Source organism: Notolepis coatsorum (assembly GCF_963971535.1).
Source record: "Notolepis coatsorum genome assembly, chromosome: 18".
In the NCBI taxonomy this organism is placed as follows: Eukaryota; Metazoa; Chordata; class Actinopteri; order Aulopiformes; family Paralepididae; genus Notolepis; species Notolepis coatsorum.
This window is the reverse complement of record NC_140182.1, coordinates 80,196,283-80,223,446: the sequence shown is the minus strand read 5'-3', so window position 1 is coordinate 80,223,446 and position 27,164 is coordinate 80,196,283. Positions and strand designations below refer to the sequence as shown.

Here is a 27,164-nt window from a genome sequence, read left to right as displayed (position 1 = left end):
GGCACGCATGTGTCTGTGCATGCGCTGCGGCAGGTGACAAGACGGTATAAATATGGAATATTAAGTCTATTCCATTGATAGTTTTTAGTTCATTGATCTAGTAATATTTGATGTCAATATCTTATATATCTGTGCACCCATTGTCTCCCCACGCTGTAGGACCGTGGCTGTGTCTCCCTCCACCCACACAGGGCCCCCTGTACATCCTGACTGGGTTATCGTCTGTGGCTCCCTCCTCACACACGCACACGCGCCTCACACACACACATCCTCCTCTTCTGACGCGCACCATCTCCCCCACACAGCTGTCAGGGCCGTGATTTGTGGAGGTGTTGTTCGAGACTAGGGGTCTCCTACATCTGGACCCCATTAGCCCCCCCTTCTGAAACAAGCACACACACACCACACACACACACATACTACACACACGGATACAGATACACACATACACCCCTCCCTTCTCTCCTCCGTCCAAGAGGGTATAAAATGTCATGTGATGATGTATTCTTTCTTCTACTGGTGGTGCGAGGAGCTGAGCCCGTGCGGGCTGCAGGAGAGTTCTCTTCTCTGTGTGACCAACAAATAAAAGCTCAGTTTGAAATACTCTGTCGTTCCGCGAATCTTTTGGTCGACTGGTCCATGACCATATCAATTTAAGAACTCACGAGGGACAGGTTATCTCTTTCACATGCCCGGACAATAGAGAGAGCGCATTGATCTGTACAGGTGAACAGGCTGAGTCCACAGGGAACTAATATAGAGTGTGTGTGGAGAAGACGTGCAGCAGCAGCATTAACAGGAAAACTAACAGAGTGAGAGAGAAGACGTCTGGTGCAGTTGTGCACAGACCGAGAGCAGTGTATCGTTATAGAGAGCCGCATGGCTAATTAGATACCACTATAATATTGTCAAGCCATTATTGGCACAGTATAGTGACTTGTGTAAGCGAAGTAACGTGGAGAGACTTATAGTTAAACCCAGCGACGTTCTGGACATAACTACTCATTGGAGACCGCCTGCGGGTTAGCTTCAAGTACAGACGGAGCTAACTAGCTATCATCTAAGGAAAAAGCTCCTTTAAAAAGGCTTGTCGCAAACTTGAACATAAATGGCGTTCGACCAAACTCGAAGTATTCCGCCTCGCCTGGAATGATAGTTTACGTAACTACAAAAAGGCACTCTCACTTGCCAAAATCTCATATTTTTCCAGGCTCATAAATGAAAACAAAAACAACTCAAAGTTTCTGTTTGACACAGTTGCAAAACTTACGCAGAAACAACCAAGTGCCCTAAACCATGCGTGTAACGGCCAAAATGGATTAATGTGCAGTGGATTTATGTGACCAGAAGGTGGCGCTTCTTTTATTTAAGCGTCAGGTAAACCTGTAGGAGGAGGAGTTTTGACCCGGAAAAGGCAATGGTTTTTGACCGCACGTACGACGCAGGTCTCAGGTCGAAATGTTTGTATCCAATTAGGTATCATATTCATTATCATTTAATCAGTTTAAGGAACAAAAAACAAGGATATTCTGTTTGCACGGTGAAGCAAATAAATATCATTTTCCAAGAAAGCTGCCTGCATTGTGTCATTGGGACAAGGACTGTTTGGTATGAGACCAGGAATATAACGGCGCGTCAGCCAGTCTAACTAGGGATCAAGATTTCTCAGTAGCTCCGTATAAGATGGGAGCTCCTTTAATATTAGTCAAAAAACCTCGCACCAGTTTGGACTCTTGCTTGGAGACTGGGGAAGATTCGCTGCGTTAAGGGGACGTCGGAGAATCTCCACCGGAGGAAGGCGAGGAGCTGCTGCTGTTGTTGTGTGGAGGAAGAGGGATTCTACTGTTGCTGCTGCATCGCGGATCCGCCTGCAGCCGTTCGTGGACGAGGAAGACACCGGTGCTGACCCGAAGTTTGGCTGAGGAACAGTACTGGACAGCGAGTACTGATTTGTGAGCGACATCATGGTACCCAACGCAAGGAGGTATGTGAATAGCGCTATATAAATACATGGCCATGTAAAATTGTGTGCACACATAACTTGGGGTTGAGCGTAAATCCATGGTTGCTGAAGAGGAATAACACTTGACTACGCGGACCTTTTTTGTAGTGACTATGTTGCGCGACTCGTCACCAGCCGTCTCGTTTTAATTCAGACAATCTAATAACATGGCGACGCGCAAAACGGCGTCAAACGTTTCCATGGAGACCACAGCGCGCTCCGCTGTTAGCGGTGACGTCACTGGGAAACGTGTCGTTAAAATGACAGGCTGTTGCAGAACATTGTGGCAAATTGGATGCCAGCAGAAAACGTAAATTTAACATGGCAGCCAAGATAAAAGATTCAATTCTTGGTTTCATGTTAAATAATGAGAAGGAAAAAGTAGAGAATGCTCTTACAGATTTGAATCAGGTGTGTTATGAGGCGAAATGCATACATGACAATCTGTTGGGTTATACGTTACATGATGAAAAAGAAGAACAAGACACCTGGTTTAAAGCAAAAATGTTGTCAATCAATGAGTGTATTTCAAATGCAAAACTGTGGGTTTCAAATATTGAAGGTATAACGAATGTACATGATGAAAATGATGGTAAAACAACTGAAGATGATTTGCATTTAATGGATGATGGTATTGCTCCAAATGACAGTGTGTCAAACATTGTGAGCAAATATTCAAAAACAAGTAGCAGGTCATCTGCCAGGATCTTAGCTGAAGCCGATAGAGCTGCACTTCTCGCTCGTGCTGATTCTCTAAAAGAAAAACATGCTTTGGAGGAGCAGGAGCAACAGTTGAAGGAGCAGGAACTAAAGTTGAAGGAGCAGGAACTACAGTTGAAAAGAAAAAAGGAACAACTGGAGGTGGACACTGAATTGGCTGCAAGCACTGCAAGGTTGGCCGTGTTGCACTCCTCTGAAAGTAAACGTTCATCTCGTGCACCTTCAAATGCAATGAGTTCCTATTTTGAAAAGGAACACCACAAGGTCTTAAATCCTGTTGCAAGAGAATACCAACCTGGGACATTAACACAACGAAGTAAATTGACACAATTGTCAATACCACCAAACAAGCCTGTGGATGTGAGACCAAAGGAACGTGGTCAATGGCATAGCACTGCTGCTAACCGCCAATATAATTACAACCACAAGGAACAGGAAAGCAGAATGGGAACAACTGACAATGTTCAAATCAATTCAAACCAACCTGCAAACATGCTTACCATCATGGAGAGGCAAAATGAGATAACTGCTGCTCTGGTGCAGCAACAGCATTCCAGGTCTCTGCCACCACAAAATATCCCAACATTTGAAGGTGACCCTCTCCAATACAGAACATTCATCAAAGCATTTGAACAAGGAGTGGAGGAAAAGGCAACAGACGCTGATGCTTTGTATTATCTGGAGCAGTTCACAAGGGGACAGCCACAGGAATAGGTGCGTAGCTGCCAGCATATGGCTCCTGAGCGTGGTTACGCAGTGGCAAAGGGTCTTCTTAAAGAACACTTTGGAAACCAGTACAAAATAGGAAGTGCCTACATGCAAAAGGCCTTGGCATGGCAAACAATAAAATCTGAGGATGTCAAGGCACTTCAAGCCTACTCCTTATTCTTGCGTGGCTGCTGCAATGCAATGGAGGAGCTTCAGTACATGCAGGAGTTGGACATGCCTGTCAACATGAGGGCCATTATATCAAAACTGCCATTTAAGATGAGGGAGCAATGGAGGAGTACGGCTCATGGCATAATGGAAAATACACAGGAAAGAGCTCACTTCGGTGATATGATCAGGTTTGTGGAGCGACATGTTAGCCTTCTTTCTGACCCTCTGTTTGGTGACATACAGGATCCAAATTCTGGTGTGGTTGGCACAACATCTCTCACCAGGTTTGAATCATATCCCAACAGAGTGAAAAGAAACATTGTCGCCACCACAGTAATATCTGAGAGAGCCAAGGAGCTGACATCACCAACACCAGGTACAGTGAATGCTAGGAGAGCTGGATGCCTTTGCTGTGCTCGCAGTCACTCGTTGGAGGAGTGCAAACAACTGCAGGAGAAGAGGCACAAGGAGAAAATGTACTTTCTGAGGGAAAAGGGAGTTTGCTTTGCATGCTTATGTGTTGGTCACATGAGCAGAGATTGCGAAAGGCGCTTGGTATGCAAAGTCTGTGGTCAAACTCACCCCACCCTGCTTCACATCAAAAGGCAACCATCTTCTCCAGAACAGTTAAAGCAACCAACTTCACTGCAAACATGTGGACATACAGGGGCCGGTAAGGACCGGTGTGTATTAGCCATTCTCCCTGTGAATGTGAAAGCAGCAAACGGAAACATAGTACAAACATACGCCTTCTTAGACCCTGGTAGCTCAGCCACATTCTGCTCTGAACGCCTAATGCAGAGGCTGAATATCACAGGCAGAGGAACCACCTTCCTACTGAGCACCATGGGGCAAGAGACGGGTGTTCCAGCTTACTCCTTGACTGGGTTGGAGGTAGCTGGTTTGGACAGCGATGACTTTTATGTTCTTCCGGAAGTTCTCACACAGAAGAAAATGCCAGTCACGGCTGAGAACATGGTGACACCTGAAGAACTGTCTAAATGGTCATATTTGTCCAACGTACACATCCCACGCCTAAAAGCAAATGTCGACCTGTTGATTGGAACCAACACTCCCAAGATATTGGAACCTTGGGAGGTCATCAACAGTCACAGGAATGGCCCGTATGCTATAAGGACAGTGCTGGGATGGGTCGTTAATGGTCCACTGAATGGAAACAGTGGTGTTGTGGAGTCAGAGTTTCCCTCTGCTACAGTGAACAGGATCTCCGTGTGCAGACGGGAAGAAATGCTGGCCGATCAAGACAAACACAACTTCAAAGAAGTAGCTGTGAAGGAGAAGGAAGTGTCCAGAGAAGACCTAAGCCACCTGGAAAAATTTGAAAGTTCAGCAGTGCTTCAGCAGGAGAGGTACTGCTTGAAATTACCTTTTAACAAGGAGGTCTGTCTGCCCAACAATGTGGGAGTGACTAGGCTGGATACAGCGTTTGAGGATGGACTCTTGAGAGTTGTAGGAACATTGAGCAGAGGATCAACACCAGAGGAAGCTAAACCTCCACTCATTCTCTCCAAGGACCAGCATGTTTCAATGCTCATTCTCAAGCATGTACACCAGAATCGGAGACATGGTGGAAGGACTCACACAATGTCCAAAGTGAGGAAGAAATGTTGGATCACCAACGCCCATGCAGCTGAGAAGATCATCGCTGAATGCAGCTTTTGCAAACACTACAGTGACAGTGCAGTGGAGCAAAAGATGGCGGATCTTCCAGCAGACAGAATCCTTCCTGACCTACCACCTTTTACCAACACAGGGGTGGATAAAGGAAGAGGAAACAGGAAAGGAGGAGGAACAGGAAGTCGAAGAACCAGGAAAGGAGGAGGAGCCAGGAGTGCTAACTCGCTTCAGAGAGGAACCGGTGGCATTCATGGGTGACATTCAAGCCATGTTCCACCAGGTGAAGGTCGCTGAGGAAGACAGTGATTTTCTGTGCTTTCTCTGGGACAAGAGGAAAAGGAGTTTGGCAGCTGGAGATATTGTAGTCGTCATGGACTCTTCAGCTCCTCGTGGGTCCTGGCCACTTGGCAGGGTTCTGGAGGTCTTTCCAGACAAACAAGGTCTGGTGCGGTCCGTGAAATTGCAGACTAAAAGTAGCACCATTGTAAGGCCGGTGACCAAACTGTGTTTGGTTCATGAAATGTAAATGCACTTAATCCATGACATGTTTTGGCTCTTATTTGTTTTGTTTATTTATTTTTTGAATTGTTATGTCTGCCTGCCTTAACAATTAGGGGCCGGTGTGTAACGGCCAAAATGGATTAATGTGCAGTGGATTTATGTGACCAGAAGGTGGCGCTTCTTTTATTTAAGCGTCAGGTAAACCTGTAGGAGGAGGAGTTTTGACCCGGAAAAGGCAATGGTTTTTGACCGCACGTACGACGCAGGTCTCAGGTCGAAATGTTTGTATCCAATTAGATATCATATTCATTATCATTTAATCAGTTTAAGGAACAAAAAACAAGGATATTCTGTTTGCACGGTGAAGCAAATAAATATCATTTTCCAAGAAAGCTGCCTGCATTGTGTCATTGGGACAAGGACTGTTTGGTATGAGACCAGGAATATAACGGCGCGTCAGCCAGTCTAACTAGGGATCAAGATTTCTCAGTAGCTCCGTATAAGACGGGAGCTCCTTTAATAATGCGTTCTCGGCTAACGAATTCATGACATTTTTTACCAAGAAAATTGACCTCATTAGAGATGAAATTGTTGCTTTACTCAACAATCAGAGTCCCTCCCAACCTCTGACGGGCATTCCCCCTGACTTTGATTCCAGCCATACGCTATGCTGCCTTGAAAACGTCTCACTTAGTGCCCTCTCTAAACTGATTGGCGCGGCTAAACCCTCAACCTGTCTGTTTGACCCTCTCCCAGCAACTCATCAAAAAACTCTTCCCAACTCTAGGCCCTGCCCTACTCAATATCTTCAACACCTCCTTGTCTACTGGCGTGGTGCCCCTGGCCTTTAAATCAGCCGTCATTAAACCACTACTTAAAAAACCGAACCTCGACCCTCTAATCTTGAAAAATTACAGACCTATCTCCAATCTTCCATTCCTATCCAAAGTGTTAGAACGGATCGTCGCAACGCAACTTACTGACCATTTATCAAACAATAATCTTAATGAATCATTTCAATCTGGCTTTAGAGCCTTACACTCCACCGAAACGGCGGTTACCAAAGTCACAAATGACTTACTGCTCTCTCTTGACTCAAACCTCACTTCTGTGCTCTTATTGCTTGATCTCAGTGCAGCCTTTGACACTATCGATCACTCGATTCTTCTAGGTCGGCTTGAGAATCATGTTGGCATTCGGGGTCTCACACTAGCTTGGTTTAAATCCTATTTAACTGATAGAACACACTGCGTGGTCTATAATGATTTAACATCTGAGACCCTCCCAGTGCAATGTGGTGTCCCACAAGGCTCTGTCCTGGGCCCTTTGCTATTTACATGCTACCCCTCGGCGATATCATACGCAAATTTGGCATAAACTTTCATTTTTACGCTGACGACACCCAATTATATATACCTATTAAGCCAAATGATTCCTCCCAACTACAAAACCTTGAGGCCTGCTTGCTTGCCGACAAAAAATGGATGTCGCAAAACTTTCTACTCCTTAAAGGATAACTCCACTATTTTGGGAAATTAGCTTATTTAACATCTTCCCTGGAGTTAGACAAGAAGATGCATACCTTTTTTGTCTCTGTGCGTGCATTTTAGCTTTGGGAATAGATGCTCCGTTAGCATAGCTTAGCTTCATCACTGGAAGTGAGGCAGGACAGTAGCCTTACAGTGCCTTACAGTGTATTGCAAGGTCTGACATTGACCAAACTTGATATGCATGACCTTGGTGGGCTCTAGGTCAACTCCTGAAAAGGGGGTCAATGTCAGACTTTGCAATCAAAAGTTAGGGGGCTAATAACCCTTGCCATAATTTCAGTGCGCCCCTAACTTTTGATTGCAAGGTCTGACATTGACCCCCTTTTCAGGAGTTGACCTAGAGCCCACCAAGGTCATGCATATCAAGTTTGGTCAATGTCAGACCTTGCAATACACTGTAAGGCACTGTAAGGCTACTGTCCTGCCTCACTTCCAGTGATGAAGCTAAGCTATGCTAACGGAGCATCTATTCCCAAAGCTAAAATGCACGCACAGAGACAAAAAAAGTATGCATCTTCTTGTCTAACTCCAGGGAAGATGTTAAATAAGCTAATTTCCCAAAATAATGGAGTTATCCTTTAATGCAGATAAAACTGAGATGTTAATTGTTGGCCCCCCAAACCACAGAGGCCTGTTTCAGGACATCTCCCTCAACTTTGATACCTGTCATGTATCCCAGAGCTCCACCATAAAAAACCTCTGAGTAATTTTTGATTCCTCCCTCTCATTTAATGCACATATAAAAAATGTCACCAAAATTGCATTCTTCCATCTTCGTAATATCGCAAAAATTCGCCCCATTTTAACTCTGGCTGATGCTGAAACCCTGATTCATGCTTTTGTCTCATCACGTCTGGACTACTGTAATGCACTTTTTTCAGGCCTACCTAATTCAAGCATAAAAAATCTTCAACTTGTGCAAAATGCGGCTGCACGGATACTAACTAGAACTAGAAAATTTGATCACATCACACCAGTTTTGTCCGCCCTACACTGGCTTCCTATCCAAGCCCGATCTGACTTTAAAGTGCTACTCCTCATCTACAAAATTTTAAATGGGCTTGCACCGCTCTATCTATCCGATCTCATCTCCCGATACTCGCCCGCTCGTGCTCTGCGCTCACAAAATGCGGGGCTTCTATCGATCCCTAGGGTTAAAAAGAAATCCGCCGGCCACAGAGCCTTTGTCTACCGCGCTCCCTACCTGTGGAACAAATTACCTGCCGTCATCAGGTGCGCCTGCTCTGTCGAAGCTTTTAAATCCCTGCTTAAGACTCATCTTTTCTCTCTCTCCTTCAACCTACCCTGATCTCACCTGGTCGGGGACTGACCTTTAGATTAATCTGTCTAGTTTAGTTAGGGTACAGGGTACTACATGGTACCACTGGGTAGTTTACTACAGGGTAGTTTAGTTAGGGTACAGGGTGCTGCATGGTACTACAGGGTACTGCATGGTACTACATGGCACTACAGGGTACTACATGGCTCTACATGGTACTACATGGCACTACATGGTACTACATGGTACTACAGGGCACTACGGGGTACTACATGGCACTACGGGGTACTACATGGCACTACAGGGTACTACATGTCTGCTCTTTTGCAGCACCACAAACATGGGAACTCTCTAACTCTTCCCCCCTCCCCCCCTTCCCTCCCTCCCCCATCTCTCTGAGTGCCCGTCTCCTGGCGCTGACTAAGGTGATGGATGCCTCGGGGTCTTGGCCAAGATTGTAGTGACTGCTCTACATGCACCTCCGAGGCCTTGGATCAGTTATTTACCGTCGTCTGTCCGTGGTCCTGTCAACTGATTAACAGTATTAACAGACTGTTAACAGATTAACAGTCAACGCGGTTTCATTGCTGGGTTAAGTACTTCTATTCTATTCACATAATATGCTTACTTCATATATCTACTCCATTCAGATATATGCTTACCACTTGTATCTATTGCTATGTCCGCCCACTACAATCACATGAGCTGTCTAACGCCTGTCCCGTCTCCCTGTCCCCCTATGACTTGCTGTCCTGGAGTGCTGACTGGAGTGTCGGACATCCCGTGATGAAGGCCGGGAGGTTGCGACCCCCTCTGCGTGCCCCCCTGTCTCCGGAGGTCTCGTAGTGGTGACCGGAGTGCCGGACGTCCCGCGATGATGTCGGGGAGTTCGCGACCCTCTCTGCGCCGCCCCCTATCTCCCTGTCTCCGGCTGTCCCTGAGCAATGACCGGAGTGTTGAATGTCCCGTGACTAAGACGGGGAGGACGTGACCCTCTTTGCGCCGCCCCTGTGCCTCAAATAGATCCGCTATCAGCTCTATCTTTAATCTTTCAAAATGTTCAGTTGCTATCGCTATTAGCTTTATCTTTAATCTTTCAAAATGTTCAGTTGCTATTGCATGCACTCATCTGTGTTTCACTACACACATGAGTGCATGCTTACCAACTGTCTGTCTGCAACACTACTATCACCAACTGTATGGTGACTATCCAAACATACTGCAGTCACCGAGAGACTAACACGGGGAAATAATGGTACCTGCCAGACGCGCCGCTCGCCACATAACCACGGATCCAGGATACTGTGTTTGGTTAGTTTATTGTAGTTAAAACAGTTCATATAGTATCATAAAATAGAATGAGTCACGGTTTGATTCATCATAGTGTAGCGTACGTGCGGTCAGCAAAGTGTGACTTTCCCGTTCACCCCCTCATTGTTACTGTTTCCGAAACCCGCAGGTGAACAGCTGACTTTACTACTACGACACCACGTGACCCATTTGTGAATGACGTGATCAATGACGTGACCCTAACAACCCGAATTGTGTATACCTGTCACCAACATACCGGCCCCTAATTATTACATAATCTCATTTCACAGTAATAATTACCAATACTTCAATTAATATAAAACACCACAATACAAATTTCGTTCCAATTTTTTGTCTTTTTTTTCCGATTTTTTTTGTGCGCAAGTTCATAGTTCATACATAAGGTCTTGATATAAGGTCTTGATACTCTTCTTAAATCAACCAAAGTCAAGTCAATTCAAACGTCAGAGTCACGAAAAAGTCAAAATAATCCAAAATCATGAGAAAGAAACAAAGCCTTCATGACTGTCGACTCCTGAAGAAGGCAAATCTTTGTCACAGGTCTATAGGGAAAGCTGCGGGTCTGCGTCTTAATCCAGACCTTTCGCACAGGTCCGATCTTGTCTGGCATCGTCTCTGTAATCCTCCCAATGATTCAGGAATTCCGTGGTGCGGAATCGTCCATTATTGAGCACTATGTCATCGGGGATGAAGTTCCGCTTGATCCTTGTTCTGTCGTTCCTGTAATTGTGGCAGGTATGCGAGATGTCTACTGTTGAGAATTGATTCCACTTCGTGGTAGGGATGGGTACCGAATTCGGTACTTTTGAGGTACCGAACCGAAACACATCGGTACTACCGAGTATCGAATCAAGTGAGAAACCGGAAAAAAAATGAAAAAAAAATATTTTTTATTAAATTTTATTTTTTACTTTTTTTTTACTTTTTTCTTTTCATGTCAACGTTCACACGCACAATATATGCTTACCTAGGATTTGACTTGATTCAACAACAAAGCAGTCGGAGCAATGACAAGCCGAAAACTGTCGAAATTGTAGTTATTTGAAGTTTGGATATTTTTTTTACGACTGAGGTAGGTAAATTAAATTTCTTGAGACTAAAGTACCGAAAAAAGGTACCGTTGGGTACCGGTATCGATTCACAGGTACCGGTACCGGTATCGGTTCAAATGTGAAAGGTACCCATCCCTACTTCGTGGAGTACTGGCTGGAGTCCCTCCTCATCCTCTTCTCTCTATACCATCCTCCTCTCCTCTCCTCCATCCTCCTCTCTCTGTCCTCTCTTCCTCCCCCTCTTGCCATCCTCTCCTCTCTTTCTCCATGTGCTGCTCTCTCAGCTTCTGCAAGTCGATTCTGAAACTGTTGAATGGATCCATATCTCTGAGACACCACGTCACTGAGGCTGCGTTGTTCTCTCTCAGCCTGCTCTTTCATCCTCTTCAAACTCTTCCTCAACCAACCAACACCTCCATCATTCTCTACTGAGGCTTTATGTGCTGCAGTACCAGTCTTATGCACTGGGGGAAGACCACTCCCTCCATCTTTCCAGTATGGGTTCAACTCCAGCTTATGCAGACCAGCCTGTTGGATGGCCTCTGCTTTGGCTTTCTCCTCCTCTTGTCTCTTCTTCTCCTTTTTGATCTTTTTTGACCTTTTCTTCTTCTTGGTCTTGAAGATGGTCTCCTGCTGTATCTGATGAAGACGTTGGTCGAGCTCTGGGAGGAGCCATGTGTTCTCTCCTCTCTGAATCTTTAACTCCTGCTTGGCCTCGTCGATCACCTCCTGATGAATTTTACGTTTATACTCCATCTTATTGGTGCTGCTCGAGCTTTCAGAACTAGCTCCGAACGCTGCCATGACACTGTCGTCTCCTCCAACTGGTCCATTTACAGTCCATCCAAGCATCGTATTGACTGCATATGGCCCTCCATTCACACTTCGGATGACTTCCAGTGGTTCTAAGGCTCTGGGAACGTTCAGACCAATCAACATCTCCACGTCTGCATCTATCTGTGGCAGATAGACATGCTTCAGATGAGGCCATTTTTCCAGATCTTGCGGTTGTGGGATGTTACCTCGATTGACAGGCATTTGATGTTGTGCAAAGATTTTTGGTATTTTACAGTATCGGTCACCGTCCAATCCAGCGACTTCCAAGTCAGATGTAGTGCAACTGTCAACCACCTTTTCTTGACCCATGGTATGTAGAAGGATCCTTGTTTTACTCCCAGATAGTCCCAGTTTATCCATCAGACCCATTGTGCAGAAGGACGCTGAGCTCCCTGGGTCTAGAAAGGCATAGGTTTCCACTGACCTTTGACCTGTGCTTGATCTAACCTTAACTGGTACGATGGCAAGCTTGCAATCTTGGTCACCGGCCCCAGTAAGGCCACCGGTATGGATCTCGACTAGAGTTCTGTCCACTGCTCTGTCTGAGTTGCTCCTGCCTTTCTCTGCATCTCCATTCTCCTTAGAGTGGATGTGAAGCAAACTGGGGTGTCGTGAGCCACATGTCCTGCAAAACAGACGTTCCCTGCACTCTCTGCTGATGTGCCCAGTGCACAAGCATCCAAAGCAAACTCCATTCTCCTTCAGGAACTCCATCTTCTCGCTGTGAGCTCTCCTCTCCAGTAGAGTACATGACTCCAGTGTGTGTCCACCCTCTTTGCAGAAAAGGCAAGTCTCCTCACATCCAGCCTTAACTCTGTTTTCCCAATGAGCATCTCTTTCAATTGTGGAGAACGTTGTGGCAAAACTACTCCCTCTAGCCTGAAGACGAGGCACAGGTCTAGCTCTGCCACTTTCCTTGAAAGCCCCCGTCATTGGAGCGTCTTGTATGTCTCCAAATACAGGGTCTGTAGCGATTCTCGCTTCCCGCTCAATAAAAGTCACAATATCTGTGAACATAGCACGTTTGCGATGTCTTTCCTGGATGTTACATGCTTCTGTTCGCCATTTGTCCCTCAGCTTGTAGGGCAACTTCTTGATGACAGCAAGCATGTTTGCAGATGTGTTTAGGTCACATAGATTATGTACGTCTTTCATGGCATTGCAGCATCCGCGCAAGAATAGGCTGTATGCTTGTAAGGCTTTCCCATCCTCCGACTTAATAGCTGGCCATGCAAATATTTTGTCCATGTAAGCGGATGCTATGACGTGCTCATTCCCAAAGTGTTCCTGGAGTAAAGCCTTCGCCGTAGCATACCCAGTGCCATCAGTCATATGTTGACAACTTTTGACTAGTTGTTTAGGCTGCCCCCTGGTGTATTGATCCAAATAGTGCAGGCAATCAACAGCATTGTCAGTCCTCCTTTCTATAGTCTGTTCAAAGGACTGTATAAAGCCATGGTACTGCAGAGGGTCACCTTCAAATGGTTGGATGTCTCTTTTAGGCAGTGAAGCAGTGCATTGCTGATGCACCAACATGGAAGTGAGGTCGTTTTGTTTTTGCATAATAGACATTATGTTGTTCTGCTCACTGCTGTTGTTCCTGTGCAAAGACAATGCGACCTCACTTCCATGTTGGTGCATCAGCAATGCGTATAAGAAGGGAGATCCCCCCCTTGAATGGCCCTTCTAAGGTTTCTCTCCTCCACACTGCCTGTGGAGCTTTTTTCCCTATTGTTAGGTTTTAGTGAGTTTTTCCTTACCTTCGCGTGGGGTATGTCTGGGAGTGCTTGCATTCTTTAATTTTTAATTTTTTTTGCATTCATCTAAAAATGTTTGGACCTTATGGTGTTCTTGTTCTGTTCTTGACCTATGTTTTCTTCTTGACTTGTTTAAAGAAGACCTGTACGGCCCATGGGGACATTAACGTGTGTTGTCGGGCCTTATAAATAAATTTGATTTGAATCTATGCCAACGGGCTTTTGGATTAATAGCTATTAACCCTGCCATCGGGCGCTAGGAATACAAGGACCGGTTCCGTACGAGACCCCTTCTCCCAGCGACGACAGGATTATCCCACCAGTCTACAGTTTCTCTGGAGCCGGAGCTCTAGAGAGAACCACCGTCTCCAGCCACCATCTTGCTTTTCCCTGTGCCGCCTCGCTTCGTCTCACTCCATTCAGAGCTCCACCGGTCGAGTATCGGTAGTATAGGAACTATCGTTACCTCTGACTTTGTTGCACTGACATTCTATTATTAAGAGAACCGTGATCTATAATATGTATGTTGCTATGACTATTAAAATGCTTGTTTACCTTGTATCACTGTCCCCGCGCCGTTAATAGTGTCCGCCATTTTGTGTACTTATACTGTCTGGCCATTAACATTCTTTAGCAGTGGTTTAATCTAACATATCTCAATACAGTCAGCGTTGTGTAGCCCCTTAGCTACACTAACAATTATTATTATATTAAGAATTATGAATTTAATACTTTTTAATACCCTGCAGATACACCATTAAGAAAACCTAACGTTCTTTTTTTTAATAAGAATCACGGTCGGACAACATTTCTTATTAATCAACAGATTTTATTTACAGAAAACAAAAGTATGCAGGTGGACTGTTTCCATAGCAGTCAGAGTAGGAACACATTTCCTCCCCAGATTAATAGAAAGAATGAATTTACAAACAGTGAATTGAATACACTTTTAAACCAAAGACCAAATCATGAGTCGAGACACAAAAGCCTTCATTGATCTCTTTTTAGGAGTTTGATCCTAAACTAACCTGCGTCTCCTCCCCCTCTAAACAGCCCTGTTACCCCCTTCCCCCACCAAAAACCAACCGCTCAACATCAGTCAGTCGACTGACAACCTCCCAACGTAAACCCTTATTTCCTGAAATGAATGCCACGGGGAGGAAGTAAACCCTTTGAGTCTTTAGATTCAATTGAATTTATTGAAGATTGAGCATTAGATTGCAACGACGAACAAGTGTAAAGCGTAGTTAGTAGGGCGATAGCAGGAAAGATCCAAATAAAACAGAAGGCCAGAGAGAAGGAAACATATATACCCTTAAACAGAAGTTCCTGTTCACCCCCCCCCCCTCTCATTCCCGTAGCCCCACACCAGTCACAAGCCTACATTAGGGTCTCTACACTGATAGCGGTTTTGCAAAAGGTTATGACAGTTGGAAGGCTCAGTTTCATATTCATTTTTGAGAGTCATTTTCTTTTTGTATTTCATGTTTCCAAGTGTGTTTGGAGTCGGATGAGATTTCTTTTTGTACGATTGTTGATGTTGTTGCGTGTCTCCGCTGGCCACTCTCACATGGGATGAATCCATGGTAGGCTCCAACGGTGTGTGTCTACACTGGGCTAGTAGTTAGCTGCTTTTTAATAAACAAACAGCAACGCGAGAAAAACAAAGTTAAAAATAATAGAATCCTGACAAGATTGAGCCCCCCCCCCCCCTCCCAAAAGAAATAAAAACATGGGACATACACGTGACACCCAGTTTCTTTTTCTTTTTTTCTAAATGCGCTTTTTAAAGCAGAGGTCAGCGACAGCTTCCCCCAAAAAACAAAGGACAAAGAAAGCCAGGTGAGTAGATCTAAAACTTCCGCCCATGCATTTGAACAGTAGTGAATTAGGACAAAGACAAGTCATTTATTTTTTCTTTTATCTAGTGTGCATTTAAATCACCAATTGTCAGCAGTTGTCTTTTTTCTGTTTGTTTTCCTTTACAATATATTCCTTAACGTTTGTTTTATAATATATATATTTTTTTTATTATTATTATAATTTTTTAAGACGTGTCCTTTAAATGCAAATGGAGCAGGAAGAGGTCTGAACAGGAGGAGTTGTTGTTCACACTTGACTTCCGCGTGTTTCTCCCGCTTGACGCGCCGCTCTACACCTCAATGTTGTTTACAGCGTAAAGCCTGGTCCATGTCCTGGCTGGAAGACAAAAGAGAAAGAAGAGACAACAGTTCACCTTCAGTATTCATTAACCTCCATAAACATCTGTAATGTTTGGGTTAAGGTTAGAGGATGAAGTGAAAACAAGCTATATGTACTATGTACTCCGGAATAGGGACAAAGCTCAGCATTTATAATAAAACACAAGATACTTGTGCCCTAATGATAAGGATAAACGCTTGATGAAGACACCCAATCCCCATGCCACACATCTATGCTACAGAGTTTATTCTGAGGACTGCGAAGAGGAAGAGAGGAGGGTGGTGGTGACCCGATACCCAGGATTGATTGATTGAAAACTTTATTAACAGATTGCAGAATGGGTACAGTACAGTACAGCTCAATACATACAATTGTTAAGGGGATGCAGACCAGAGAAAGACTTTCGTCTTGTTTACATCAGGGTCCCCCAGGAGGACCACCCTCAAGAGCCAGACCAGGGTTCACTCCGCCCAAAACCCAATCCCCCCTAAGCTTCCACCTGGAAGGTGCTGTAGAGTTCCCCTAGCTCCCAGAAAACATATTGAAGAAGTCTTTCATCCCACATGCCATTGCTCTGATGAATTCTTAGGCCATGTCCAGACTAAAACGATTTGTCGTTTTAGGCAAAGTATTTGATCGTTTGCATCGTTCTGCCACACGGAACTGCGTTCTGGCAGCCTGAAGATGGTACTTTCTGATACCAGCTCCCAGAGTGCGCAATTCTGAATACGCCCCCCCACTGAGTCACCATCTTTACAAGCGATACGAGTCTTCTCCTGAACCGATGACGCGTATAGCCCACCTCTCCCTTACCCGCATGTGCAAACTCAGCCAAACATCACCAACCACCGTCGACAACAGATTGACATCTCCCTTAACACTTTGGATGCCACTGGTGAATATGGTAAAACGTGGTTAAATGCCAGCACCCACTTCAATGATAGCGTTGTGAACACATAATCTCTGTCTTAAATTATGGCTGTGTCTAATCTGCCCGTCGCTTATCAATGACTTGTTTGCAGTCAACATTGGCGAAACGGATATTTTGCCCGTCGCTTATCAATGACTTGTTTGCAGTCAACATTGGCGAAACGGATATTTTGCCCGTCGCTTATCAATGACTTGTTGGCGAAACGGATATATATATATTTTTTTAAATAATCGGTTCATTTCCGTTTTATAGCATTTTGAAAAGGCCGTGTTTTTCAGGGAAATATATAGATTCTGGCATTTACTGGAATATTCTGGCATACACAAAAACTGTCATTTTTCGGCCTATTTATGAATAGTTTTCAAATAAACGCTAGATCATCGATAGTATACGGTATGTGTACTTATGCACGCTATAGAAGCGATCTGAAAAGTATATTCTCTCATTTCCTGATCACACACACACACATATGGGACACGTTGATATATCTGTGAAAAAAGCTCTGATTACCCCAAGACTGATAAAATAGATTCCTTACATCAGATCAGATGTTATCCAAAAAGATTATTCCAATAGACCCATCTCAAACCCCTGATCGCCATTCCAAATATCGATCGCGTTTATTGGTTCAGCGCTGGGTGCTGGAAATACATAATCCTCGCTGTTCTGAGGGCCGGCTATCACTTGGTCTCTTCAGTTGGCTTGATGGAAAAGTAAAATGAGGAAACTGCCCCCCCCCCCCCCCCCCCCCCCCCCTTCATCAGTCTAAAGTAATGGGGTGCAGTTAAACAGGGAGAGACGATAGGGAGCGGTATCTTCCCAATTGAGCTCAGAGAGACTCTGCAACACTAGCGTGAGGCTCGATTGATGAAATATGAATTCAAATCGCCAATAAAAAAAAAAATACGACAAACAAACGCTATATAGCGTTGCCGGCACTCAACTGGCGGCATGAACTAACGACAAAACGCGTCGCTGGCATCCAAAGTGTTAACAGTGTTACAGAGCTTGATCAGGCTTTTACAGCTAAATGTACTTCTGAAAACCCAAGTAGTAGCCAAGCATACTGTTCCATAGCATACGCCTTCAGTTGATCATGACAAATCCTCTCGTACCTTGACGATTTAAAAGGCTCCATAATTTAGTAAATAGTATCCCCATGGTATGGTGTTGAGCTGTAGCCAGCAAGCTATGCTATCAATATTAGCTAAATAATTAGCGTCACGTGGCGGCTACGTGGCGCAGTGGGCAAGGCGCTCGCAACAAATGCTGGAGACTAGGCTCGAACAGGATGCCTCCTGTTCGAGCCCCGCTCTCCACATTGCTTTCAGTTTAGCTGGTCGTCCACAGTAATACACATTGGCCGTATTACGGGGAGGGAAACTGAAGGGTGGGGATCGGGCGGTGTGGACAGCGACTCCTACAGGTCGGTTGGTGCGCCTGCGCAGTAGAATCAAGAAGTGACGGGGGCGGGGCCCCTCCAAAGCCCAGACCCCCGACGCTGAAAGATCGAGCTGCGCAGGTGAAAAGATGCGACGGCTGTTACCTTGAGTATCGGAGGGGACTCGTGCTATGTATGACTTAAGTCCACATTGCAGCCGGCTTGTGGGAGGCAAGAAACAACGTTCGAAGACAGGGGAGGGTTGAATTGGACGATATGAAAATTGGGATGGGAGAAAAATTGAAAATGGGAAAAAAAGTGGATAAAAAAAAAATATTAATTAGCGTCACATAGCTGGCCTTTTTCTGAAAACCCAAGGACATATTGTTCCATAGCATACGCCTTCAGTTAACCATGACAAATCCTCTCGTACCTTGACGATTTAAAAGGCTCCATAATTTAGTAAATAGTATCCCCATGGTATGGTGTTGAGCTGTAGCCAGCAAGCTATGCTATCAATATTAGCTAAATAATTAGCGTCACATAGCTGGCCTTTTTCTGAAAACCCAAGGACATATTGTTCCATAGCATACGCCTTCAGTTGACCATGACAAATCCTCTCGTACCTTGACGATTTAAAAGGCTCCATAATTTAGTAAATAGTATCCCCATGGTATGGTGTTGAGCTGTAGCCAGCAAGCTATGCTATCAATATTAGCTAAATAATTAGCGTCACATAGCTGGCCTTTTTCTGAAAACCCAAGGACATTATTGTTCCATAGCATACGCCTTCAGTTGATCATGACAAATCCTCTCGTAACTTGACGATTTAAAAGGCTCCATAATTTAGTAAATAGTATCCCCATGGTATGGTGTCGAGCTGTAGCCAGCTAGCGTTGATGCTATCCAATGCTAACAACATTAGCTAAATAGCTAACCAACTAAATACAATAGACAGTGGTATCCTGAGGTAACGTTAAACGTTTGCTAGTCGAAAGGACTGGACACACATGGACAAGTTAAACATCAATCAATTAACTTATTACAACACGGGTAGTTTGAGCTGCCTCCGACCGCACCACCGGGCTATTATATTATATGCAGCTTTGAGCCCTCTCTCTCTCTCTCTCTCTCCTGCCAATTAAAATCCACAGCTCTTCCTCCTCATCACCGGCTGCCTGTGAAGCTGCACTCGCGCCGGTGTGTGTCTCTCTCCTATCCGTTGAAAACTAGCGTCAGCTCAAAAGCACAGAACCGGACGAGTCTATACTTTCCACAACAAATTTGTGTTTCCGCGTTCGAGTTTTGCGCTCCGATTGGCCAGGTCATGTGACATGTGCGCCAATCGTGAGACGGCAAGTTCTGCGCCTATTTCCGGGTCGAACAGCCTGCAAACTACCTAATGCCTAGTTTATCACTGGTTAAGTTTAGGCAACTCTTTCGCAGTTGGTTAAGGTTAGAGTTTGGAATCAGGGCAGGCGTTCTATCGCCATGCTCTAAGACAAACTCTAACCTTAACCAACTTCGAAAGAGCGCCTACGCTTAACCATCCAAAAACTTGCGGTCCCACGATTGGGCGTACATGTCACATGACCTGGCCAATCAGAGACGCGGAAACACGACTTTGTTGTGGAAAGTATTCAGGCGAACCGGACACACAAGTTATCGAAAACAACGATCGACAACACTTCCGGTCGGTTTTCAAAATAAAAGAGCGAAAAACAGGAAAGACATTTATTTTGTAAATTTGTGGCACGCACTTATCTTGAGACGTTTTCGTTTTTACGGAAACCTTTTTTTAAATGAAAACGAAACAAAAACAAAATGGTTTTAGTCTGGACATGGCCTTCGTTTTTCCAGAAAGGTGACAAAGACAATTGTCTGAGTTATATGTACTCAGGGATAGGGACAAGGCTCAGCAAATATAATCTGATCCTCTGCATCCCCTTCATAGTGAGCTTGACAAGCTTCCATCTGGAAGGCGCTGTAGAGTTCCCCTAGCCCCCAAAAACATTATTTAAGAAGTCGTTCATCCCACATGCCATTGCTCTGATGAATTCTTAGCTGAACAAACAAACTGTCCTCAGAGGGAAGAACTGGGTCCCTGGACGACTGTGGAAGCTAGGACGTTAGGAAGTCGGAAACACATTACAATTTACCCATCTCAAACCCTGCCCTCTTTTATTGATCCTCTAATCACAACTGCTGGTTTTGCCTTTTGTTGCAAAAAGTTTGTCCTAAGAAAGCAACAGTTGTGATTGGAGAATCGAGAAAAGAGGGCAGGGTTTGAGACTTTTAGCGAAGGAGCAAGACGCTTCCAATGAGTTTTCAATAGTCGCTGAGCAGCAGCAGCAGCAACAGCCACGACCAGCACGTCCGAGTGTCTCCCTCAAGTGCTGAGAGCTGAAAAACTGGTCTTCAGTGGAACACGCCTGCCTTGTCATTTGTGCCGAGCCAACACCCGTGTTTACCATTCATCTTTACCATACCAAGGAACTATAGAAGAAGGAAGGGTCATCAGGTCAGAATACCAGCGTTCTAACGCTCTGCTTGGTGCCAGGTCTATTGAAGCCTGTATTCAAATTGTAAATATACCAGCTATCTGAGAAAATATACATCAACCAATATATCAAACGTTAGCTAGTTAACAATGCAACAAATTGCAGATGATTCTGACATCCGAGGTAATAACCTGTTTACGAGGAGACTGCTGATCCCATTCAACTCAATGTCGGCCGAACTGAACGTTTCCACACTTGGCACCAATGTGTGTTCATGCGCTACACAGTGACGTGATGATTACCCTTCGTTCTTTTATAGTTTCCTTGTACCATACAAGGAAGTGTCTCCTAGGTCTACATTTATTATACACAGTCTCAAAAAGCGTTTGTTATGATTTAGGATGACATAATAATTAAGTGGAATAATTATGAGAATTTCAGTGGCCGTGTGGTGTAAATGGGGGTTGGGGGCCTCATCATCATGACTCTCACCTGTCTCTATGGCTTGAGCTTCATTGGACTTCCACTGCTCTGCAACGTCATTCGCTAGAGGATCGTCAGGGTTGGGAGCACTTAGTAACGCCTGGATTGATAGCAGCACTGTGCGAATCTGCAGGGCTGGAGACCACTTATCTGGAAAGACAGAGGGGACTGATGTGAGATCAAACTGAAGGTCCGAAAAGGAAGAGCAGGGCTCTTTGCCTAAACAATGGTATAGGGGCGCTGCATCACCATGACAACATGAGACTCAGCACCATCTTGTTTGAAAATCCTGGGGAAAAGCCCTGAAGAGGTTAAGTAGAGAGAGAGAAAGGAGTCGGAGAACGTGACCCTGTGAGGCGATCGGCATCTCCCACTTTCCACCAGCGGGGGCAGCAAAGAGACGAGGTCGCAGCGGCGGTACACGGCTCTGGTCAAGAGGTCAAAAGTGTAATTGGAGGAGGCGCTCTTGGATCTCTGGAGCGAGAATGAAACGAGAAAATCCCTTGTGGGATTATAGGCCCAACATCACAGGGAACAATGCTGAGGCTGCCCTGACACAGTAACCAGCCTGACCTGCCAGGCCTCACAACACAGGAGCAGGTGCACCCCGACGGTTCAGCCCGCCTGGGAAACTAACGGCTGTCCACCTGATGTCACCAAACACTATGATTCATGTCCTTTACATTTTTTTATTAACCTATTAAGAATTAATTTATTCCTGTGCCAAAAGGACATTCCAGTCAATATTTGTTCACCACTCTCTCCTAAAGCTACAAATATGAGAACCTTTGAATTTATGGTCTTACCTGGAATGTGGGTGTGCTCCATAGACAATGAACGGGGCAGGCACTGACTTTGTGGAGCCGTAAGTTGAATTCTCACAACCACATGAGGATTATATACTAGTAGATACTGGATACTAGGGCTGTCCACGACTAAGGATTTGGATGGTCGACTATGATTGGCCAAAATTTGCCGTTAGTTAAAAAAAAAAAAAAAAAAAAAAAAGTATAATATTTTTTACATTTAAAAAAAAATTTGTATCGTTCCATTTGGGCTGTGGGGGGTGCTTAATGTCTGACGAAGTCGACTGAAGGCTTCTTGTCCTCTGCAGAAGCATGCAATTGGTCCACTGATGGATACATCTCGATATTTGTCTAGTCTAGTGTGTTCATTAGATGGGTGAAATCCTGTGTGCCTGTTTTCGTAGGCAGTTAGCCTCTGGTATGCGTGCCATTAGCGTTAGCCACGCTTCTAGGCCTCTTTTCTTTTGGAAAGAATGATACAAAAATTTTAATAAAACAAATATTATATATATATATAGTTTTTTAATATATATTCGACTAAGAGGTTGGCCAGTCGACTACGGCTCCTTTCGACCGATTAGTCGACTAATAGGGGTCAGCCCTACTAGATACTATATCTATATCTGTGCATATCCCTTACCAACTCTTACTAGTTACGCTGCTGGCCAGTATGACTTACTACCATAGTGTCTTTATACCTGCATCACTGTACATAATACTACAACTCTGTACATACATCTGATAGTAGGGCTGACCTTCAAAGCTTTTTTTGGCAATCGAAGCTTCGGGGCCGAGCTTCGATTTTAATTCGAAGCTTCGGGAAAAAAAATAATAATAATTTTTTTAAATAATTCTTTTATTTTATTTTTTTATCTTATGTTGTGGGACGTGTACAGTACTTGGTAAACTTTGTTGTTTTTAAATGTGCTCTATAAATAAAGTGGATTGGATTAATTAATTAAGTAGCCCCTTTCGTGACTGTGACGCAGCCAACAAGGTTTCACTCGGCTGCCCTGCCTGGGTGCAGTGGGGCTGCTCTCACAGCCAACGACATGACATTACATAATTATGTTGCAACCTTCGTCTATCAAGCAAACAATTATATAAATATTTATATGTAGTTGATAGAGACAAAGGCAGAATTCGACTAGAGATATTTTTATATGGGTCGGGACACTTTAAAAAAGCAGCACAATGAACACAAATCTGTCCGACATAAGTCTTAAATAACAAACGGCATTGCTTCGCTTCTTGTCTGCTGCACATGTCCTTGTTGTTTTCAACACAGATAATCTCCACATGCTTGTTGTAGAGAGGTGGAGTCGAGGCGCCGCTTACTTTCGTTTCATTGGAATGGAGGCGGGAAGGCGCCGCTTACTTTCGTTTCATTGGAATGGAGGCGCAAGATTTGAGGCAAAAAAATTATAATAATATTAATTTTTTATTATATATATATATATATATTTCTTTTTTTAAACTTAGATATTTTTTTTATGTTCGAAGCTTGTGCCATCGAAGTATTTAAGACAGCCCTACTGATTAGCACTATTACTCAGTAGTACTTATATATATTTTATAGCCAGTTTAATCACCTGTACATTGTATATTACTATTGCACTTTACGGTTACATTTGCACTCTGGTTGGATGCCAAATATATTTTCGTTGTGCTGTATGATGACAATACATTTTAATCTAATCTAGTATGGTCAATGGGCCTGAACCAGAATTTAAACTTAATTTGAGTGCGAGAGGTCACACAAACAAGAATCAGTGGTCGGTGGCCCCATTCACTGCCTAGAAACCAGGGTTTTGATTTTAACTACAGGAGAGTTGTGCATATTCATAAATATTGACACAAATGATAACTGTCTGCAGGAATTCATACAATGGGTGGCCTTCCCCCCTTTAAGGTAAACAGACAAAGTGTGCTGGCGCTTCGTTAGGTGTTCACATGCGTGTGCGACTGACTCGAGTCAGGAGTGCTCCGGGAACGTGTATTGACTGGGGGGGGGGGGGCATGCGCCTAGAAGGATTTCTGTGGGCCGATCCAGATATCTTGAAAGCAATCTCAGCCGATCTGATCACTGATCTACAGCAGGTCTAGAACAGCACTTTGCAGACGACACGCAGACGCCTGCTTATTCTGAGCAGTGACTCACTGGAAAACACACAAGGACCTTAAAGTGAGAGTCTTTATATTTGTTGTAGGTCAGAGTCACTTTTGGATTTTGTGGGGGATTTTCTTAAATGGTATTGTTTTGTTAAAATATGTGTTAAATTAGCTCTATGTTCTGACAGCCATCACTGATCTAGAATGTTTGGTCAGTAACATGGGTCCCCCAGTCCCTCCACTCTGCAGTAAACAGATATATTTGCTGGTATCCCGTTTCCATTTGACCCAATCAGGAGAGAGAACCCTAGATATTTGTACTTATTTCAAAAAATCTTGCCAAGACAGATTTTCTTACTGCTTTGGCAGATTATTTTACTTGTTTCAAGCACATATAACGCAGCCGCCCCGGGTTCGACTCCGGCCCGGAGACCTATGCTGCATGTCTTCCCCCATATCTTCTCCCAACTTTCCTCTCTGCCGGGCCTATACGAAATAAAGCAATAAAATGCCGAAAAAACGAATCTTTAAAAAACTTGTTTTTATTTTTGTCAGACCATTGTGTGGAGTTCTCTCTCACGATTGGATAAAGTGGGAACGGGACACCAGAACATTTATTTTCAGTTACCAGACGACTGCTCTACTACCATGTTACTGACCAAACACTTTAGATCAGTGATGGCTGTCAGAATGTAGAGCTATTATTTTAAACTCTTAACGTGCAACGGCCCGGCCCCTCTTGAGGACGATTTGTCCACCGGCGCGACGTGCCACTTTGCCGACCTCTAGTGGCTTGGGTATGCATTTCTTTTTAAATACAATATATATAAAGGATTAAAGCCCTATTTGTTGCCTGTCGGTTGCCGTTTCAGGCGATGAAATCTGTTCAGCGGTTCTCGAGTTACATGCCGATATGTGAGGCGTGCGCCAAAGTACACGGCAGAGTCAGATTACCACCCCCGACTCCCGGGGCTCTAGCTCCGTCAATCATTTGGCGATCTCGAAAATTATTGGACAAGGTTGTAGCCAATGAGTGTGGCTTTCCAATGATACCCCACATGGGGATGTGCGAATCAGGGATCTAGGTGAAACAGGGAGAAAAAGAAACGCTGAATGAATTTTCTTTTACACAGTTTACCTAAATCGTTCATAATCACTCATTTCTGAACGGAATTTTATGAAATTTCTAAATGTACTACATAAGACTTCAGGCTATGGCCTGAAGCTCATACAATTTTTTTTGGATATACTACTTCTGGATATTGCTACTACTACAGAAAAACGTGAGTAACAAGTTTTTCTACAACTCAAGTTCAGACATAATGTTACTCTTATTTCATTATTGTATCAGAAACTTCAGAATGTTATCCGTCAAAAGAGACCAGGCTTATGCATGTGCTTTAAGTATTAAGTATAGATTTTTTTGGTTTGCAAAAAAAGTATACAGGCCTCAAACAAACAAAAATCTCGATGATCTTGTTTTCGTGGTCATGGGAAGCAAAGATCCTAATTGAAACTAGATTAAAAAGCGCCCAGCCCTGGTCCAAGCCTTTATTGAATCCTGTAGTGCGGAGTAACACTGCTGCAGTAAGAGACACAGTGAGCGTCCTGGTAGATATAAGACGATCAGAGCTGCTCTGCTTCCCTCCTCTCAGCACTTTAGTCCCGCAGTGAACGCCTGGCGTTGTCTGAAAGCCTGGCAGGTGGGGAGGTAACAATGGACAGAGTGTAACCTATGATTAGAATAGTCATAAGGCCCACATTCTGTTGCACCTAATAACAGAGACCAAATAAAACAGAGTCCTAGTTCCTGGACAGAGGATTATACAGGCATAATGAACACTGAAGGCCAAGACTAATGACCCACTTTTCCTTACGCATTCGAGGAATTTTATTTGCTCATTTGTTTGATGTGTGTATTCATTATTTGTGTATTTGATGTGTTATATATATAAATACTAACCTTTGTACTGTATTTGACTAGTATGCACTCTGCTACTAAGGAATCTACCATGCCTATATTATTACCTACTATACTAGTATGTCTATACTACTACCTACTATGCTAATATGTCTATACTACTATGTACAAATTATTTCCCTTACCTTTGTGATGTATGCATTGTCTATCTCTTTTCTATTTTATTTTATCTTTTTGTCCCCTTTCCCTGTTACCCTTCGAGGGGCTCTTTTGTCGTCTTCCTCTCGCCAGGCCATTATTGTAAATAAGAATGTGTTCTTAATTGACCTGCCTGGTTAAATAAAAGTGAAAAAATAATAATACAATAAAATAAATAATAATACAAAAACAAACAATATAAAATTACAATAATAAAATAAAACATAAATCATGGCCGAACACGGTGCTCGCTTACCTTTCAATATGTCTAGACATATTCTTCCCAGCTTGTCTACGTTGGGGTGATATATTTTGGTCATGAAGCGTACTTTAGGTGCCGCCATGGGGTATTCCTCAGGGAGAAAGAGTTCAAGTTTAAACGTGCCACCCTCGAACGGTGAGTCCTGAGGCCCGGCGATGACCACGTGGAAGTAGCGGGCGTTGCCTTCGTCGGGCTCCGCTTTGATACCGGGGACGGGCTCCGCAAGCAAACGCTGAGTCTCCTGAAAGCGAGAACACAAACGCACAAGGAGAGGGAGACGTTAAGCAGGGCTGGTCTCTGGGGCCGGCGGCCGGTATGGATGAAACATCAAGCGTTTGTGGAGGACTCTGCTGAATGTACGTACTCCCTACACAGAGCAGTCTCTACAGCTGTACGACACACTGAATACGGACATCTAGGGCTGTCTTAAATACTTTGAAGCTTTGTTCGATGGCACAAGCTTCGAACATTAAAAAAAAAATCAAAGTTTAAAAAAAAAAGAAAAAAAAAGATAAAAAATAATTATAAAAAAAAATGTCTCAATTTTTTTTTTTACTTAGATTTGTGTGTGTGTGTGTGAGAACTACCCATCCCAGTTAGGACAGCCGAATCCTGTCCAATCTTTCGCCGTCGACTAAAGACTCACTTCTTCAACCATTATCTGAAATGATTAAAAAAAAAGAAAAAAAAAAAAATCTAACCGTGACTAACCTTACTGTCATGCACTTTTCCTAATAAACTAACCTACACTGTAACACGCAACACTTTGATAAACATTGTTACTCAGCTGATAGAGTTGTACCCTTCTTGCTGTCTTGTC

General features: G+C 44.0%; 1 protein-coding gene across 1 annotated transcript in view; it reads right to left on the bottom strand.

Annotated features, from left to right (window-relative positions):
* Positions 1 to 14,355: 14,355 nt before the first annotated feature.
* The window catches only part of ube2na (ubiquitin-conjugating enzyme E2Na), a 57,033-nt gene continuing 44,224 nt past the window's right edge, over positions 14,356 to 27,164 (bottom strand). The window contains exons 2-4 of the mRNA XM_084335386.1: positions 26,339 to 26,585; positions 21,055 to 21,195; positions 14,356 to 15,746 (exon numbers count right to left, since the gene is read on the bottom strand). Of these exons, the coding sequence (XP_084191512.1) occupies positions 15,700 to 15,746; positions 21,055 to 21,195; positions 26,339 to 26,585 (435 nt within the window). The 3' untranslated portion in view covers positions 14,356 to 15,699. The remainder of the gene's footprint in view (positions 15,747 to 21,054; positions 21,196 to 26,338; positions 26,586 to 27,164) is intronic.